This window comes from Hippopotamus amphibius, chromosome 1 (assembly GCF_030028045.1).
Source record: "Hippopotamus amphibius kiboko isolate mHipAmp2 chromosome 1, mHipAmp2.hap2, whole genome shotgun sequence".
Classification (NCBI taxonomy): Eukaryota; Metazoa; Chordata; class Mammalia; order Artiodactyla; family Hippopotamidae; genus Hippopotamus; species Hippopotamus amphibius.
Genome location: NC_080186.1, coordinates 77,204,883 through 77,224,020, shown reverse-complemented (window position 1 = coordinate 77,224,020; position 19,138 = coordinate 77,204,883). Strand labels below are relative to the sequence as shown.

The 19,138-nt window shown below is 34.8% G+C and overlaps 1 protein-coding gene across 1 annotated transcript in view; it reads right to left on the bottom strand.

The window, feature by feature from the left end:
• DNAI4 (dynein axonemal intermediate chain 4) overlaps positions 1–19,138 on the bottom strand; it is a 123,672-nt gene that overhangs the window by 89,816 nt on the left and 14,718 nt on the right. Inside the window, 1 exon segment of the mRNA XM_057717036.1 lies at positions 612–796. Coding sequence (XP_057573019.1) covers positions 612–796 — 185 coding nt within the window.

Below are 19,138 nucleotides of genomic sequence, written 5' to 3'. Positions count from 1 at the left end.
AGCAGTATATTTTCTTCTAAAATTTTGTGCTTAGTTAACATCTGGAACTTTTAATTTGTCAGATTGGAAGTTATACACTATTCCCCATAATCTTCAGATTGTTTTTGGAGTACTGTTTTATTAGTGCAAAGACAACTTCTCTATTGGAAGCACTAAAAATTTTCAATTATATAAATATCTACGTATGTAAATGCAAAACAGGTAATTTACCAAAAGAAAGTTATAAAGAGAGAAATCAAACCCTAGAAGAACAAGGATTTGTATGGAAGAATAGGGAGGAAAAAAGGAAAGCCCCTAAATTGCAGCTTAAAAGAAACTGAAGAAAATTGAACAAATATGTCTGCGATGCTAGGGCCCATCTTTTGGTTCCTCAGGAAATCTTGAATAAAATCTATATATTTTTTCACAAATGTTTTGGTGTAAGTGTAGGGGAACTCTTAAAACATGCAAGCTTTACATCTAGTTAAAACGTGAGAGGAATGTAGAAGTGGCACACTAGGATGAGTGAGTAGAGCTGGGAGGCTAGGACAACTGGTGTCTAAGTTACATATGTGCAACTTAAATGAAAATACATAAGATATAAAAAAGAACCATAGATAAGCATACTCTACCTTGTAAACTGCCCTAACATACTAGGATTTATTGTATTCTGATAAAGGCTGTAGGAAGCTATAAAGTCTGACGTATGGGATCCTTCTTGTGATGTCAATAGTTTATTTGGCTTTGCTGTACCAGTATATGGATCTGGACGGTAGAGAGGTCTGGGAGTAACATCAACTCCGTGTATATCGGTCACCTGTAGAAAACAGTTATTTAAAATAAAATAAGTAAAAAAGATGGGGTTTCTGAATAATAGGTCCTAAAAAAACAGATAAAAATAGTAGAAAAAAGATAAATATAATGTTTGTAGGATAGGATAAATATCAAAAATTGAATGATAAAAGATTTTATGCTTAAAAACCTTCTTAACTGAGGCATACACATTTTTAAAAGTCTTATTCATGTTTCACCTATATGTAAGTAATATATGTTAATTTTGAGAAAATTTTAAAATGTAGATGGTTCATTCAGATTGCTAATATTTTGGTATATTTAATTTTTTATGTATAAGCTTTAAAAACCACAATTTTTCATTTAACATTTTATTAATAAACATTACCCAAGTTATTACACATTTTTGACCTATTTGTTTTGGGTTAATTTTTAATATTTTCAATTATGAAATCTAACACATACAGAAATGTAATTAAAACATAACCATATAGTTAAATAACACAAAGCAAATGTTCTTATAATCACAACTAAAGTAAAAAATTAGAACATTGATAGAACCTCCAAGGAGACTTTGCCCCTCCTAGATCACAAATAGTTCCCCTGGCTTTTGCTTTTTCTGGGTTACAGCCTCTTCCTCCTCCCAAGTGAATATCATTAACTTGATTTTGGTAATTATTTTCTTTCTTCTTTTTATTGTTTTTATTATATATGCATTTCCAAACAAGCATTTACTTTTTATAACTTACATTGAAGTGAAATATACATATGGAGACATACACATGTAAATGCACAGCTTAATAAATTTTCATAAACAGAAGACACCTGGGTACCTAGCGTTTAGACTTGAAAACAGAAAATTACCAGCATCTCAGAAGTTCGTTCCATAAGAGTCACTATCTCCCACCAAAGGTAATGATTATCCTGACTCCAAGGATTAGTTCTGCCTGTTTTTGAACTTTGTTTTGATGGAATTATGAAGCACGTACTCTTGGTATCTGATTTCTTTTGTTCAATATTATATTTGTGAGAGCCATTCATATTAAGTGTAGTTGTAGATGGTTCATTTTCACAGTTGTACAATATTCCTTTGTGTAAATATATCACAATTTTATTTATCTATTTTATTGTTCATGGACATTTCTGTAGTTTCCAAATTTTTGACTCTTACAAATGATGCCACTATGAAGGTGTTTGCACATGTGTTTTGCTGATTATACTGTATGAATTTATGTTGGGTGTATACCTGAATGGAATTCCTGGGTAGAGAATTATCTATATGTTCACATATAATAGATACTGCTAAAAGTTTTTCTCAAGAATTTCCCACCAACAAAGTATGAGAGTTCTGGTTGCTCCTGATTTTGGTTAGCACTTAGTATTTAGCAAGTTTGTCAGTGTAATTTAGTTTTGCCTGTTTTTAAGATTTATATAGTCATATAGTATGACTGAATTATCTGACACCTTTGTTCAACAGTACCTTTTTATATCTCTCTCCACATTGTTGCATGTATAACAGTTCGTTCATTTATTGGTGACTGTAGTCTGTTGGATTAATATATCACATTTTATTTATCCATTTTACTTTTAATAGACATTGAATTGTTTCCAGTTTGGGGCCATCATGAAAACTGTTTCAATAAACATTTATGTAAAAGCGTACTATTATCCACGAGAAGGCATTTCTGTAGGAGGTATATAGATGTGGAAGTGATGAGTCCTCATGATTAGATAACACCAAGCTGTTTTCCAGGTTGATTGTAAAAATGTTCATGATTACCAGCATTGTGACAGTTGCTGTCACTCTACGTTCTCATCAACAACTAGCACTGTCAGATTTAGAAATTTAAACCAGTATGGGTATAGTTATATAGGTATATCATTTTGACTTTAATTTTCATAAAGCTGAACTTCTTTTCATATGCTTATTCCCATCTTGACTTCCTTTTTTGGAGGAAAATGTCCCATACAAGTCCTTTGCACACTTTTCTATTGAGTTTTGTCTTTTTTAAAATTGATCATAGAGTTCATTAAACGTTCTGAGTATGAATCCTTTCTGTTTTATATGTTGCAAATGTCATCTTTCACTCTATGGCTTCATTTTCCTTGTGGTGTCTTTTAATGAATAGAAGTTCTTCATCTTAGCATAGTCAAATTTATCATGTTTTCCTTTATGGTTTACGCCTTAGAGGTCTCATCCAAGAAACCATTCCCAATCCTGAAATTATGAAGTATTTTTGCTTTTCATGTGTAGATATATTAATAAATCTGGAATTGAGTTTTCTGTATAGTATGAGGAAGGAAGCCAATATATTTTATTCCATATGAATACCCAATTATCTCAACAACATTTTTGAAAATCCTATTATTTCCCCATTATTCATTTATTATAAAACAAGTTTTTATATGTGCTTGGGTCACTTGTAGGTTCTCCGCCTATATCTTTGTTAACGTCACACTTTTTATAAAACTTGGTATCTAGGAGAGCAAGTCCTTCCACGAAGTTCTTATTCAAAAGTATCTTGATTATGCCTAAGCTTAGCAGTTTTATATAAATTTTAGAATTACCTTGAAAAGTTCCTGAAAAAAATATAATGAAAAAACATTTTCTGAGATTTTGACTGAAATTACAAAGAATCTATAAATCAAAATTTGGGTATAATTGATATACTTACAATAATGACTCTATGCATAAACATTCTATCTCTCCATTTGTTTGGGTCTTCTTTTAATGTCTCCCAGTAAAATTTTATTTATTTATTTAGGCTGCACCAGGTCTTAGTTACAGCATGCAGGATCTTCATTGTGGCATGAGGACTCTCGGTTGTGACATCTGAACTGTTAGCTGCGGTGCATATGTGGGATCTAATTCACCGACCAGGGATGGAACCCCAGCCCCCTGCATTGGGAGTGCAGAGTCTCACCCACTGGACCACTAGGAAAGTCCCTCCCAGTAAGATTTTACAGTTTTTAAAGTATAGGTATGTGCATCTTTGTTATATTTATTCACAAGCACTTAAACATTTTAGTACTATTACAAATTGTATCATAAAAAAATATGTAATTTTTGAAACGTGTTACTGATATATAAACATATAATTGCTTTTGGTTGTTTTTTTGATATCCAATAAACTTCTTATGTTCTTAAACTCTTATTAATATGATAATTATTAACAGGTGACTTAAAATTGTATACGTAGATAATTGTGTCATCTACAAGCATTCAACATTTTGTTTCTTCCTTTCCAATTCTTCTACTTTTCATTTCTTTTTCTTGCCATACTGAAATGGCTAAGACTTCCAAGAATGTTGCATAGAGGTGGATCCTTCTTAGAAATGCTTTACCATTAAATATGATCATTGCTGTAGGATTTTATAAATCTGATTAAGGAAGTTCCTTGTGATTGTCAGTTTCATAACAATCTTTTAAATGATGAATAAAACTTTAATCTTATCACTTTCTATCTGTATTGAGATGATCATATGCTTTTTTCCTTTAAGCTATATATGAATGTGGTTAATTACACAGATGGATTTTTAAATGTTAAACCGTTCTTAATTTCTTGGTATAAATGCAGCTCCCTCATGATGTATTATCTCTTTTGTTGTTATTAAATTTTGTTAATATTTTATTGAGTATTTCTCCATCTATGTTTGCAAGTGAGATTGACTTGCTTCTTTCTCATACTATTGTAGTCAGTTTTTGATATCAAGATAATTCAAGCCTCATAAAATGAGTTCTGGAGTATACCCACTTTTCTTTTTTTATAAATTTATTTATTTATTTATTTTATTGGCTGTGTTGGGTCTTTTTTGCTGTGTGCAGGCTTTCTTTTTAGTTGTGGTGAGTAGGGGCTACTCTTCGTTGTGGTGCATGGGCTCCTCATTGCCGTGGCTTCTCTTGTTGTGGAGCTCTAGGTGTGTGGACTTCAGTAGCTGCAGCACATGGGCTCAATAGTTGTGGCTCACGGGCTTAGTTGCTCCACGGCATGTGGGATCTTCCTGGAGCAGGGATCAAACCCGTGTCCCCTGCATTGGCAGGTAGATTCTCAGCCACTGAACCACCTAGGAAGCCCCCCACTTTTCTTGTTCTGTTTTTGTCCTTATGTGTTTGGCATATATCACTAGTGAAACCATCTGGGCCTGGAATTATCTTTGAAGAAAGATTTTTAAATTACTCATATTAATTTCTTTAATAGCTTCCAATTTTCATTTTTGTCTCGGTAAAATGTAAGTTTCTAAGGAATTTTTCTATTTTATATCCATTTTCAAATTTTTCAAAATTTAAAATTGGCATAAAGTTACACACAATCTGCAATAATTATCTTTTTAGATAGCTTTTAAAGTGTATAAGTCAGTGGTTTTTGGTGTATTCACAGATATGAGCAACCATCACCACAGTTAATTTTAGAACTTTTTTATCACCTCAAGAAGAAACTCTGTATCCTTTAACTTTGATCCTCTAACCATTGTCTTCCTCCCAATCCTAGACAACCACTAATATATTTCATGTCTCTATAGATTTCCCTGTTCTGGACTTTCATGTGAGTGGAATCACATAGTGCGTGGTATTTTGTGATTGGCTTTTTTCATTTAGCGTAATGGTTTCAAGTTGTTGCATGCATCAGTACTTCATTCCCTTTTGTGGTTGAATAATGTTCTACTGTGTGAATATACCACATTTTGTTTAGCCATTTGTCCATTGATGGACATTTGGGTTGTTCCCACTTTCTAGCTATTATGAATAATACTAATATAAACATTCACATACAAGTTTCTGGGTTGGAAATACATCTTAATTTCTCTTGGGTGTATATCTCTAGAGGTAGAATTGCTGGGTCACATGGTAACCATATGTTTAAACTTCTGAAGTACTACCAGACTGTTTTCCAAAGTGGCAGGACCATTTTACATTCCTATCAGTAGTATTCTGATTTCTTGATATCCTTGCCAACACTTGTCATCAGACTCTTTGATTCTATCCATTCTAGTGAGTATGAAGTAAAGATCTCATTGTGGGGTTTTTTTTTTTTAAGTTCGTTATTGGAATATAATTGCTTTACACTCTTGTTCATTGTGGTTTTGATTTGCGTTCCTCTGATGACTATTGATGTCAAGTATCTTTCCATGTGCTTTTTGACCATTTGTATATCTTCTTTGGAGAAATGAGTATTCAAATCCCTTGCCCAATTTTTAATTGGATATTTTTGTCTTTTTTATTATTGATTTGTAATTATTTATATACTTCAGATACAAATCCCTTAACAGATATACCGCTTGCAAATATTTTCTCCCATTCTGTGGGTTGACTTTTTACTTTCTTGATTATGTTCTTCAAAGCACAAACATTTTTAATTTTGGCAAAGTCCAATTCATCTCGTTTTTTTTCTCTTGTTCATATTTTTTGTGTCATATCTGAGAATCCTTTGCCAAATCCAAGGTCATGAAGATTTACCACTCTGTTTTCTTCTAAGAGTTTTTTAGTTTTAACTTTTACATACATGTCTTTTACAACTTCATTCTTTTATATGTGGCTATCCAGTCATCCCAGCACCATTTGTTGAAGACTATCCTTTCCCTCTTAAATGGTCATGGTATCCTTATCAAAAATCAGTTCACCATAGATGTAATGAGTTCGTTTCCAGACTCTGAATTCTGATTTGTATATTCCACTGATCTGTATGTCTATCCTTGTGCCAATCAATACCACACTATCTTGATTTCTGTTGCTTTGTAGTAAATTTCAAAATTGGGAAGTGTGAGTCTGCCTACTTTATTCTCCTTTTTCAGGATTATTTTGGCTATTTTTGATTCCTTGCAATTCCATATGTGTGTGTGTGTGTGTGCACGTGTGTATTTTTTTTTGGCTGCGTTTGTCTTCATTTCTGTGTGCGGGCTTTCTCTAGTTGTGGGAGCGGGGGCTACTCTTTATTGAGTGTGTGGGCTTCTCAGTGTGGTGGCTTCTCTTGCTGTGGAGCATGGGCTCTAGACGGGCAAGCTTCAGTAGTTGCAGCATGAGGGCTCCAGTAGTTGTGGCTCCCAGGCTCAACAGTGCAGGATCAGTAGTTGTGGCCTACGGGCTTAGTTGCTCCACAGCATGTGGGATCTTCCTGGCCCAGGGATCAAGCCCATGTGCCCTGCATTGGCAGGTGGATTTTAACCACTTGGCCACCAGGGAAGTCCCTCCATATGAATTTTAGAATCAATTGTTAATTTGCACAAAGAAGTCTGCTGGGATTCTGATAAGGATTGTGTTGAGTCTCTAGATCAGATTAGGGAGTATCACCATCTCGATAATGGTAAGTCTTCCAATTCATAAATTTTGGATGCTTCCATTTATTTAGATCATCTTTAATTTCATTCAATAATGTTTTACAGTTTGGGGAGCTTAAGATGTCATTCTATTATTAAATATATTCCTAAGTATTTTATTGTTTTTGATGTTATTGTGAAAGAAATTGTTTTCTTATTTTAATTTTCAAATTGTTTATTGCAAGTGTAAAAAATACAATTTATTTGTATACTGATCATGTATCCTGCAATCTAACAGAACCCATTCATTAGTTTTAATAGGTTGTTGGGTTGGGGGGGGTGGGGTTGTTTGTTTTGGCCATGCCATGGCTTGCAGAATCTTAGTTCCCCACCCAAGGATTGAACCCAGGCCACCTCACTCAGTGAGAGCGCTGAGTCCTAACCACTAGACTGCCAGGCAATTCCCTAGTTTTGTTTGTTTGTTTGTTTGTTTAATTTTTTAAAAAAATTTTATTGAAATGTAGTTGATTTTCAATGTTGTGTTAGGTGTACAGCAAAGTGATTCAGATATATATACACACATATATATATTTCTATCTCTATCTATATATTCTTCTTTTACATTCTCTTCCATTATAGGTTATTACAAGATATTGAGTATAGTTCCCTGTGCTACACAGTAAGTCCTTGCTGGTTAATTATTTTATATATAGTAGTGTATAGTGTATATATTTTAATCCCAAACTCCTAATTTATCCTAAAGCTTTAATAATTTTGAAGATGAGTCTATACTGGGCAGGCCACTGTCTATCCTTGCTTGTGTTGGTCAGCTCACATTTTCAAGAGAATTGGCTAAGATGAACTGTAAAGTCTATCACTATGAAAAACAGCCAAGTTAATTTGCCCCATGTGGCAATTGAGCTCAGGATTTTGACTTCACTTTTACTTTGCAAGAACAAATTGAGCTAGAAACCCTGAGCCTCTAATGCCTAGCATTACTATACTGGCCATCAAATATAAGGTCGTAATGATCTTGATTCCAAGACCTATAATATACATCAGGGTCATAGTGTTCCATATAAAAGATGCTTCATTTTTCTCTGAAGGATTATTTTCCTAGAGAGAAAAAGAGGTCAGTTTGTGCCAATTCAGCAGCACTGAATATGACGACATCATTATTGGTTTGTGGTTGCAGAGAAAGCTCTGAGCCTTCTAATACATTGGGCCTTAACTATAGGCATAGCACTCGCATAGCTTTTTTTTTTTTTTTAATTTTATTTATTTATTTATTATTTTTGGGGGGGTACACCAAGTTCAATCATCTGTTTTTATACACATATCCCCGTATTCCCTCCCTCCCTCGACTCCCCCCCCCACCCTCCCTCGAGTCCCCCCCCCCGTCCCAGTCCTCTAAGGCATCTTCCATCCTCGAGTTGAACTCCCTTTGATATACAACAGCTTCCCACTGGCTATCTATTTTACAGTTGGTAGTATATATATGTGTATGCTACTCTCTCACTTCGTCTCAGCTTCCCCTTCACCCCCCCGCCCCCCCCAAACCTCGAGTTCTCCAGTCCATTCTCTGCATCTGCGTCCTTGTGCTTGTCTTGTCACTGAGTTCATCAGTACCATTTTTAGATTCCATATATGTGAGTTAGCATACAATATTTGTCTTTCTCTTTCTGACTTACTTCACTCTGTATGACAGGCTCTAGGTCTTTCCACCTCATTACATATAGCTCCATCTCATCCCTTTTTATAGCTGAGTAATATTCCATTGTATATATATGCCACATCTTTTTCCATTCATTTGTTAATGGGCATTAAGGTTGCTTCCATGTCCTGGCTATTGTAAATAGTGCTGCAATAAACATTATGGTACATGTTTCTTTTAGGATTATGGTTTTCTCTGGGTATATGCCCAGGAGTAGGATGACTGGATCATATGGTAGTTCTATTTGTAGTTTTTAAAGGAGCCTCCAAATTGTTTTCCATAGTGGCTGTACCAACTTACATTCCCACCAACAGTGCAGGAGAGTTCCCTTTTCTCCACACCCTCTCCAACATTTGTTGTTTCCAGATTTTGTGATGATGGCCATTCTGATCAGTGTGAGGAGATACCTCATTGTGGCTTTGACTTGCATTTCTCTGATGATGAGTGATGTTGAGCATCTTTTCATGTGTTTGTTGGCCATCTGTATGTCTTCTTTGGAGAAATGTCTATTTAGGTCTTCTGCCCATTTGTGGATTGGGTTATTTGCTTTTTTGGTATGAAGCTGCATGAGCTGCTTGTATATTTTGGAGGTTAATTCTTTGTCTGTTGTTTCATAGGCAATTATTTTTTCCCATTCTGAGGGTTGCCTTCTAGTCTTGTTTATCATTTCTTTTGCTGTGCAAAAGCTTTTAAGTTTCATGAGGTCCCATTTGCTTATTCTTGATTTTATTTCCCTGATTCTAGGAGGTGGGTCAAAAAGGATCTTGCTTTGATGGATGTCATAGAGTGTTCTGCCTATGTTTTCCTCTAGGAGTTTTATAGTGTCTGGCCTTACATGTAGGTCTTTAATCCATTTGGAGTTTATTTTTGTGTATGGTGTTAGGAAGTGTTCTAATTTCATTCTTTGACATGTTGCTGTCCAATTTTCCCAGCACCACTTATTGAAGAGGCTGTCTTTTTTCCATTGTAAATTCTTGCCTCCTTCGTCAAAGATAAGGTGCCCATATGTGTTTGGGTTTACCTCTGGGTTCTCTACTCTGTTCCATTGATCTTCCTTTCTATTTTTGTGCCAGTTCCATACTGTCTTGATCACTATGGCCTTGTAGTATAGTTTGAAGTCAGGAAGCCTGATTCCACTAACTCCATTTTTCCTTCTCAAGATTGCTTTGGCTATTCGGGGTCTTTTGCATTTCCATACAAATCGTAAGATTTCTTGCTCTAGTTCTGTGAAATCTGCCATTGGTAATTTGATATGGATTGCATTGAATCTGTATACTGCTTTGGGTAGTACAGTCATTTTCACGATGTTGATTCTTCCAATCCAGGAACATGGTATGTCCTTCCATCTGTTTGTGTCGTCTTTGATTTCTTTCATCAGTGTCTTAAAGTTTTCTGCATACAGATCTTTTGCCTCCTTAGGCAGGTTTATTCCTAGGTATTTTATTCTTTTGGTTGCAGTGGTGAATGGGAGAGTTTCCTTAATTTCTCTTTCTGCTCTTCTGTTGTTAGTGTATAGGAATGCAAGAGATTTCTGTGCATTAATTTTGTATCCTGCTACTTTACAAAACTCATCAATTAGTGCTAGCAGTTTTCTGGTAGAGTCTTTAGGGTTTTCGATGTATAATATCATGTCATCTGCAAAGAGTGACAATTTGACTTCTTCTTTTCCAATTTGGATTCCTTTGATTTCTTTTTCTTCTCTGATTGCTGTGGCTAAAACTTCCAAAACTATGCTGAATAATAATGGTGAGAGTGGACACCCTTGTCTTGTTCCTGTTCTTAGAGGGAATTCTTTCAGTTTTTCCCCATTTAGCACGATGTTGGCTTTTGGTTTCTCATATATGGCTTTTATTGTGTTGAGGTAATTTCCTTCTATGCCCATTTTATGGAGAGCTTTTATCATAAATGGATGTTGAACTTTGTTAAAAGCTTTTTCTGCATGTATTGAGATGATCATATGGTTTTTATCCTTCAATTTGTTGATATGATGAATCACATTGATTGATTTGCATATATTGAAGAATCCTTGCATCCCAGGGATAAACCCCACTTGATCATGGTGTATGATTTTTTTACTGTGCTGTTGGAGTCTGTTAGCTAGTATTTTGTTGAGGATTTTTGCATCTGTATTCATCAGTGATATTGGTCTGTAATTATCTTTTTTTGTGATATCTTTGCCTGGTTTTGGTATCAGGGTGATGCTGGCCTCGTAGAATGAGTTTGGGAGTGTTCCGCCTTCTGCAATATTTTGGAAGAGTTTGAGAAGGATAGGTGTCGGCTCTTCTCTAAATGTTTGATAGAATTCACTTGTGAATCCATCTGGCCCTGGGCTTTTGTGTGTTGGGAGATTTTTAATCACTGCCTCAATTTCTGTACTTGTGATTGGTCTGTTCATAGTTTCTATTTCTTCCTGGTTCAGTCTTGGAAGATTGTATTTTTCTAAGAATTTATCCATTTCTTCCAGGTTATCCAATTTATTGGCATATAGTTGCTTGTAGTAGTCTCTCATGATCTTTTGTATTTCTGTGGTGTCCATTGTTACTTCTCCTTTTTCATTTCTAATTCTGTTGATTTGTATCGTCTCCCTTTTTTTCTTGATGAGTCTGGCTAATGGTTTATCAATTTTGTTAATCTCAAAGAACCAGCTTTTAGTTTCATTGATCTTTGTTATTGTTTCCTTCCTTTCTTTTTCATTTATTTCTGATCTGATCTTTATGATTTCTTTCCTTCTGCTCACTTTGCGGTTTCTTTGTTCTTCTTTTTCTAATGTTTTAGGTGTAAGGTTAGGTTGTTTATTCAATAATTTTCTTGTTTCTTAAGGTAGGACTATATTCCTATAAACTTCCCTCTTAGAACTGCTTTTGCTGTGTCCCATAGGTTTTGGGTTGTTGTGTTTTCATTGTCGTTTGTTTCTAAATATTTTTTGATTTCCTTTTTGATTTCTTTAGTGATTTCTTGGTTGTTTAAGAGTGAATTGTTTAGCCTCCATGTGTTTGTATTTTTTGCAGTTTTTTTCCTGTAATTGATATCTAGTTTCATGAATTCCCTAGTTTTAATGGTTTTTTAGTGTATTTCTTAGGAGTTTCTATACATAACATTATGTCATCTGCAAATAGAGATTTATCTTTTCCTTTCCACTCAGGTTTCCTTTTTTATTTCTTCTCCTACTTGCCCTACCTAGAACCTCTAGTACATCATTGAATAGAAGTGACAAAAAATTTTTGTCTTGTTCCTGATATCAAAGGGAAAGCATCCAGTTGCATGATTAAATTGTTAGTGGGTTTTTCATAAATGTCCTTTATCAAGTTGAGGAATTCCCTCTATTCCTAGTTCATTAAGTGTTTTTATCATGAAAGGATGTTGGATTTTGAAAAGTGCTTTTTCTGGATCTATTGAGATGATTATTGCTTTTTATTCTACTGATATGAGATGTATTACATTGATTTTTAGATGTTAAAGTACTTTGCATCCCTGGGATAAATCCCACTTCGTAATTATGTGCTGAATTGTCTCTCCCCATCAAAAAATTTGTATGTTGAGGCCCTAACCCCTGGGACCTCTAAATGTGACTATATTTAGTGATAAGGACATTAAAGCGATAATTAAGTTAAAAAGAGGCCATTAAGGTGAGTCCTAATCTAATCTGAGTAGTGTCCCTAAAAGAAGAGTAGGTTAGGACATTCTCTAAGCCATCCAGTCTGTGATATTATGTTATGGCAGCCTTAGCAAACTAATGAACTCAAGGCATATAATCCTTTTTACATGTTATAGACTTGGTTTGCTAGAATTTTGTTCAGGACCCACATTCATTTGCACCCACATTCATAAGAGATATTGGTCTGAAATTAATACTGAAACTAATTGTGTCTCCTGTAGACAGCCTATCATTGGATCATATTTTTTAATCCAGTCTGATAATCTATGCCCCTTGTTTGGATTGTTTAAGCCATCTACATTTAATGTTTTCTTGATATAGTTGGATTTACATCTCCCTATTTAATTTATGTGTTCCCTATGTCTCATGTCTTTTTTGTCCTCTATTCATTCTTCATTACTTTTTTCTGCACTGAGTGAATATTTTCTAAGGTAGCATTTTAATTTTTTAATGATTTTTTTCCATTATACTTTTGAGGTTTTTATAAATGGTTGTTCTAGGTTTACCATACACATCTGGTCAAAATTAGCTTTAGATTTATATTAGCTTAATTCCATTAATATATTGAAAAATTATTCTTATATAGCTCTATTCACTATTTCCCCCTTTTGTGGTATTATTTTTATATAAATTACCTCTATTAATGTTACAAAATACAACAAAAGTGTTATAATTATTAATTTTCATTTTGTCTTTATTTCTTTAGCCCATTACAGCTTTGTTCCCATCCACATCTTTTGTGCTATTACTGTCAAATATATTACGCACATATTACATTTCTATGTCATGGATCCACTAATACATTATATACATGTTATTTTATATAATTGTTTTTCAAATCAGTTAAGAGGGAAGAAGGGAGGAACTGCACTAATAGTTGCATTAATTACATAATATGATAGTTTTTATAATTACATAATTATATTTACTGATGTTCTTTGTGTGGATATGAATTACTATCTGAGGTTACTTGCTTTCAAGCTGAAGAACTTCCTTTAGTATTTCCTGCAAGGTGGGTCTGCAAGCAATAAATCTTTTCAGTTTTTGTTTATCTTGGAAACTCATTTCATCTTCATTTTAGAATGACAGATTTACTGGATATAACATTCTTTGTTGAGCTTTTTCTTTGATAACTTCAAACTTCTTCTCTTCTGCCTTCTGGCCTCATTGTTTCTGATGAAAAGTTATCTATTAATCTTATTAGGGTTCTCTTATAAGTGACGCGCTGTTTTTCTCATGCTGCTTTTAAGATTTTCTTCTTTGACTTTCAGCATTTTTATTATAATATGTCTGCATTCATTCATTCTTGGAATTCACTGGGCTTCCTGGATGTGTAGGGTATTGTTTTTCATTAAATTTGGGGTGTTTTTAGCCATTATCTCTTTGAATAATTTTTCCTTTCCTTTCCTGTTTCTTCTCCTTCTGTTACTCCCAGTATGCATATGTTGGTGTGTTTGATGGTGTCCCATATTTCTCTGAGGCTCTATTTATTTTTCTTCATTCTTTTTTTCCCACTGTTTGGTTTGAATAATCTCTATTGATCTATCTTTAAGTTTGCTAATTCTTCCTTCTGTCAGTTAAAATCTATTGTCGAGCTCTTGTAGTGAAATTTTAGTTTCAATTATTGTACTTTTCAGCTCCAAAATTTCCATTTGGTTCTTTTTTATAATTTCTGTCTATTGATATTTCATGTAATATGATCCTCATACCTTCTTTTACTTCTTTAAAGCATAGTTTCTGTAATTTCATGAAGATATTTATAATGGCTTCTTTTAAATCTCTTTCTGTTAAATTTGACATCTGCTTCCTCCCACAGACAGCTACTGTTGCCTTTTTTTTTTGAGTATGGATCATACTTTCCTATTTCTTTGCATGTTCCATAAATTTTTGTTGGAAATCAGAGATTTTAGATAATATCTTGTAGCAACTCTGGGTACTGGAACTTCCCTTCTCCCTAGAGCTTATTATTGCTGTTGTTTATATTTTGTTTAGTGATAACCTGGATTATTTTAGTGAGGTCTGTTTTCCCATTGCAGGTTGAACAGTGTCCCCGAAAAGAAGATATGTTGAAGTCCTAACCCCCAGTACCTCAGATTGTGGAAATACAGTCTTTGCAGATTTAACCAAGTTAACATGAGATCATTAGGGTGAGCCATAATCCACTATGACTGATGTCCTTATAAAAGGGGGAAATTTGGACACAGACACACAGAGGGAAGATACTGTGAAGATAATGGGGAGAACACAATGTACAGATAGAGAATTAGAGTGATGGATCTACAAGCCAAGGAGTGTTTGGGGCTATCAGAATCTAGGAGAGAAACAGATCCTTCCCTAGAACATTCAGAGGGCGCTTGCCCCTGCTAACATCTTGATTTCAAACTTCTAGCCTCCAAAACTGTGAGACAATAAATTTCTATTGTTTGAGGTCATACAGTTGTGTGTACTTTGTAAAGGTACTCCTGGGAAACTAATGTGCCCCCAACACCTACCCTGCAGTACCATTAACACACTAATGCTGCTCCTCAGGGAGATGCAGCTTTGGGTATGCCCATAGCCATCCTGCAATGACAGAAGTACTGGAGGGCTCTCTTCCACTCTTACTCTAACCACACTCAGCTGTTAACTTCACTAATTGCTAGTTGATTGCTCTATTGTTTTCAACAATGCCCTGGGGCATAAATTCTCTACAGACTAATACAATCAAATTGTGGCTCCTTCCAGGGAAGTTTCTTTTCCTTTTTTTAAAATTAATTAATTAATTAATTAATTTATTTATTTATTTATTTATCGGCTGTGTTGGGTCTTTGTTGCTGCACATGGGCTTTGTCTAGTTGCAACGAGTAGGGGCTACTCTTCATTGTGGTGTATGGGCTCCTCATTGCTGTGGCTTCTCTTGTTGTGGAGCATGGGCTTCAGGCACATGGGCTTCAATAGTTGTGGCTCATGGGCTTAGTTGCTCTGCAGCATGTGGAATCTTCCTGGAGCAGGGATCAAACCCATGTCCCCTGCATTGGCAGGCAGATTCTTAAACACTGTGCCACCTAGGAAGTCCCCAGGGAAATTTCTGATGCCAATGTTCAATATTTATTGTCACTACAGGAAGGCTTCTCTTGATAAGGAGCTGCCTTATTCCCTGTTTCCCTATAAACTGGCTAGCCTACAGTGTAGGGCATATCTTCATTAGATTAATCTCTTCCAAATTGCCTTTAACCAGTACCTCCACTGTTTTTGAGGTCTTAGGTTTAAATTTCTCCATGCTCCACTGCAAATAAAATTAGTTCCTTATGGAGGATATTAAAGAACTATCTGTTGTACCGCTTGCTTCTCCCCCTCAGATAATATCTCTGCACCAGATCTTTGGGGTTGACAGTGGAGACAATGGTAAGTTTCTCTGAATGAGTCACAACCTCACTCTAGGTGTTGAGTGCTCCACAGAGGGGACAGGGCAGTAGCCTGAGGTCTTCTCAGCTTGCCTCTCCTGACATGGAACATGATCTCATGGACCAGGGGAAGGTCCCAGTATTCTCAAGTGCCACACTCAAGGTAGAGCTCCTCTCCAGGGGTTATTATGGTAAAATGCATATATTTTTCATCTTAACCATATTTAAGTGTTCAAGGCATTAAGTATTTTCACACTGCTGTGCAGTTGCCCCCACCATCCATCTCCAGAACTCTTTTACTCCTCTTTACTCTTTCCCTGGCGGCCATTTTACTTTCTGTCTCTATGAATTTAACTACTCTAGGTATCTTAGAGAAGTAGTCATACAGTCTTTGTCCTTCTGTGGTTGGTTTATTGCACTTAGTATGATATCTTCAAGGCTCATCCATGTTGTATTATGTGTTGAAATTTCCTTCTTTCTAAAGGTATACACATACACACACACTCTTTGCTTATTCATTCATCTGTTGATGAAAACTTTGGTTGCTTCCACCTTTTAGCTATTATGAATAATGCTGCTATGAACACAGCTGTACAAATATTTGTTCAAGTCTCTGCTTTTGATTCTTTTAGGTATAGACCAAGAAATGGAATTGCTGGATGATATGGTAATTCTATTTTAAAATTTTTGAGGAGCGGTAATACTGTTTCCATAGCAGCTGCACTATTTTACAGTCCTACCAACAGTGCACAAAGGTTCTGATTTCTCTATATTCTCACCAACACTTGGTATTTTCTGTTATTGTTGGGAATTTTTCATAGTGCCATCCTAATTGGTGTGAGCTGGTATCTTATTGTGGTTCTGATCTACATTTCCCTAATGATTATTGGTGTGATGTTGAGCACTTCTTCATGTGCTGTCAACCATTTGTATATCTCCTTTGGAAAAATATTTGTTCAAGTTCTTTGTCCATTTTTTAATTAGGCTGTTTGTTGTTTTTTGTTTGTGTTTTTTCTTTAAGAACTTTTATTGAGATAAAATTGACATACAATAAACTTAGGCTGTTTGTTGTTGAGTTGCAGTTCTTTATATATTCTGGATATTAACTCGTTTTCAAATATATGATTTTCTAATATTTTTTCCTCATCTCATGGATTGCCTTTCACTCTGTTGTTGTGTCCCTTGATGCACAGAAGTTTCTAATGCTTTATGTAGTCCAATATATCTATTTTCTCTTTTGCTGTGTATGCTTTTGATATCATATCTAAGAAATCATTGCCAAATCCAATGTCAAAAAGCTTTTCCCTTATATTTTCTTCTAAGAGTTTTATAGCTTTAGCTCTCACCTTTAGGTCTTCAATATATTTTGAGTTATTTTTGCACATGTAAGGTAAGTGTCCTACTTCATTCTCTTGTATGTAGGTATCCAGTTTTTCCTATACCTTTGTTGAAAAGACACCATTGCATGGTCTTGGTATCCTTATCGTGAGGGTTTATTTCTAGGCTCAATATTATTTCATTGACCTATATGTCTGTCTTTATGCTAGTACAGTACTACACTGTGTTCATTAATGCAGCTATGAAATAAGTTTTTAAATCAGGAAGTATGAGACCTCCAACTTTGTTCTTTTTCAAGATTGTTTTGGCTATTTGGGCTCCCTTGATAGTCCATATGAATTTTAGGATGGATTTTTTAATTTCTCCAAAAAATGTCACTGGGATTTTGACAGGGATTTGCATCGAATCTGTGGATTGCTTTTGACAGTATTGACATCTTAACAATATTAAGTCTATGATCAAAGGATATTTTCTAATTTATTGTTGTCTTCTTTCATTTCTTTCAGCAATTTTTGTAGTTACCAGTGTACGTCTCTCAACACCTTAGTTAAGTTTATTTCTAAGTATTTCATTCTTTTTGATGCTATTGTAAACAAATTTTTTTTTAATTTTCTTTTTGAATTGTTCATTGCTAGTGTATAGAAACAACTGATTTTTGTGTGTTAATTTTCTATCCTACAAATTTGCTGAATTGATTAGTTCTAACGATTTTTTAAATGTGGAATCTTTAGGTTTTGTACATATAATATTATGTCATCTGTGAACTGAGATAATTTTGCTTCTTCCTTTCTACTTTGGATAACTTATATTTCTTTTTCTTGCCTAATCACTCTGGCTAGGACACCCACTGCTACACTGAACAGAAGTGATGAAAGTTGGCATCCATGTCTTGCTCCTGATCTTAGGGGGAAAGCTTTCAGCCTTTCGTGATTGAGTATGATGTTAACTGTAGGTTCTTCAGAATGCTCCTGAGGAAATCCTTTCTCTTTCAAGTTAGTTGAAAGGGTTTTTTTGTTTCGTTTTAATTTTTTTCAATCAATAATGGACACTGAATTTTTCAAATGCTTTTCATCTGTTGTGATATCATGTTTGTTTGTTTTTTCAGTCTACTAATATGACAAGTAGTACTGACTTTTGAATATTGGAACAATCTTGCATACATTATCCCCACTTGGTCATGATGCATTATACCTTTTACATAATGTTGCTAATACTATGTAATATGTATGTACTACACATGTATAATGTATACACAATGTATATAATGTACATGTAATATGTATATAATTCTTATGGACTGAATGTTTGTGTACCCCCCAGATTCACATGCTGGAACCCTAATTCCAATGTGATGGTGTTGGGAGGTGGACTCCTTCAGAGGTAATTAGGTCATGAAGGTAGTGCCCTCAGGAATGAGATTATTGCCTTTATAAAAAGAGGCTAGGAAGCTAGCTAAATCTCTTTCCCCCATGTGAGGATACAATGAAAGTTGGTAGCCTGCAACCTGGAAGAGGGTCCTCACCAGTACCTGACCATTTGGCACCCTAATCTTGGGCTTCTAGACTCTAGAACTATAAGAAATAAATTTGTTTATAAGCTACCCAGTCTACAGTACTTTATTGTAGCAGCCTGAGCTGACTAACTAGTTCCAAAGGTCATGAATAGACTTTCTTCATTCCACTCTACTGTTCTTATTACCAATAATGAGTTATAGGAGCCAACTGCCAATATTATGCTCATGGTAAAGACTATTGTGCTTCACTTTACTGCACTTCACAAATATTGTGTTTTTTACAAATTGAAGGCTGTGACCACCCTGCATCCAGCAAGTCTACTGACACCATTTTTCCAACAGCATTTGCTCATTTTGAGTCTCTGGGTCATATTTTGGTAATTCTTGCAATATTTCAACTTTTTAAAAATTATTATTATATTTGTTATGGTAGTCTGTGACAGTGATCTTTGATGTTACTATGACTTGCTGAAGGCTCAGAGGATGGTTACCATTTTTTAGCAATAAAGTTT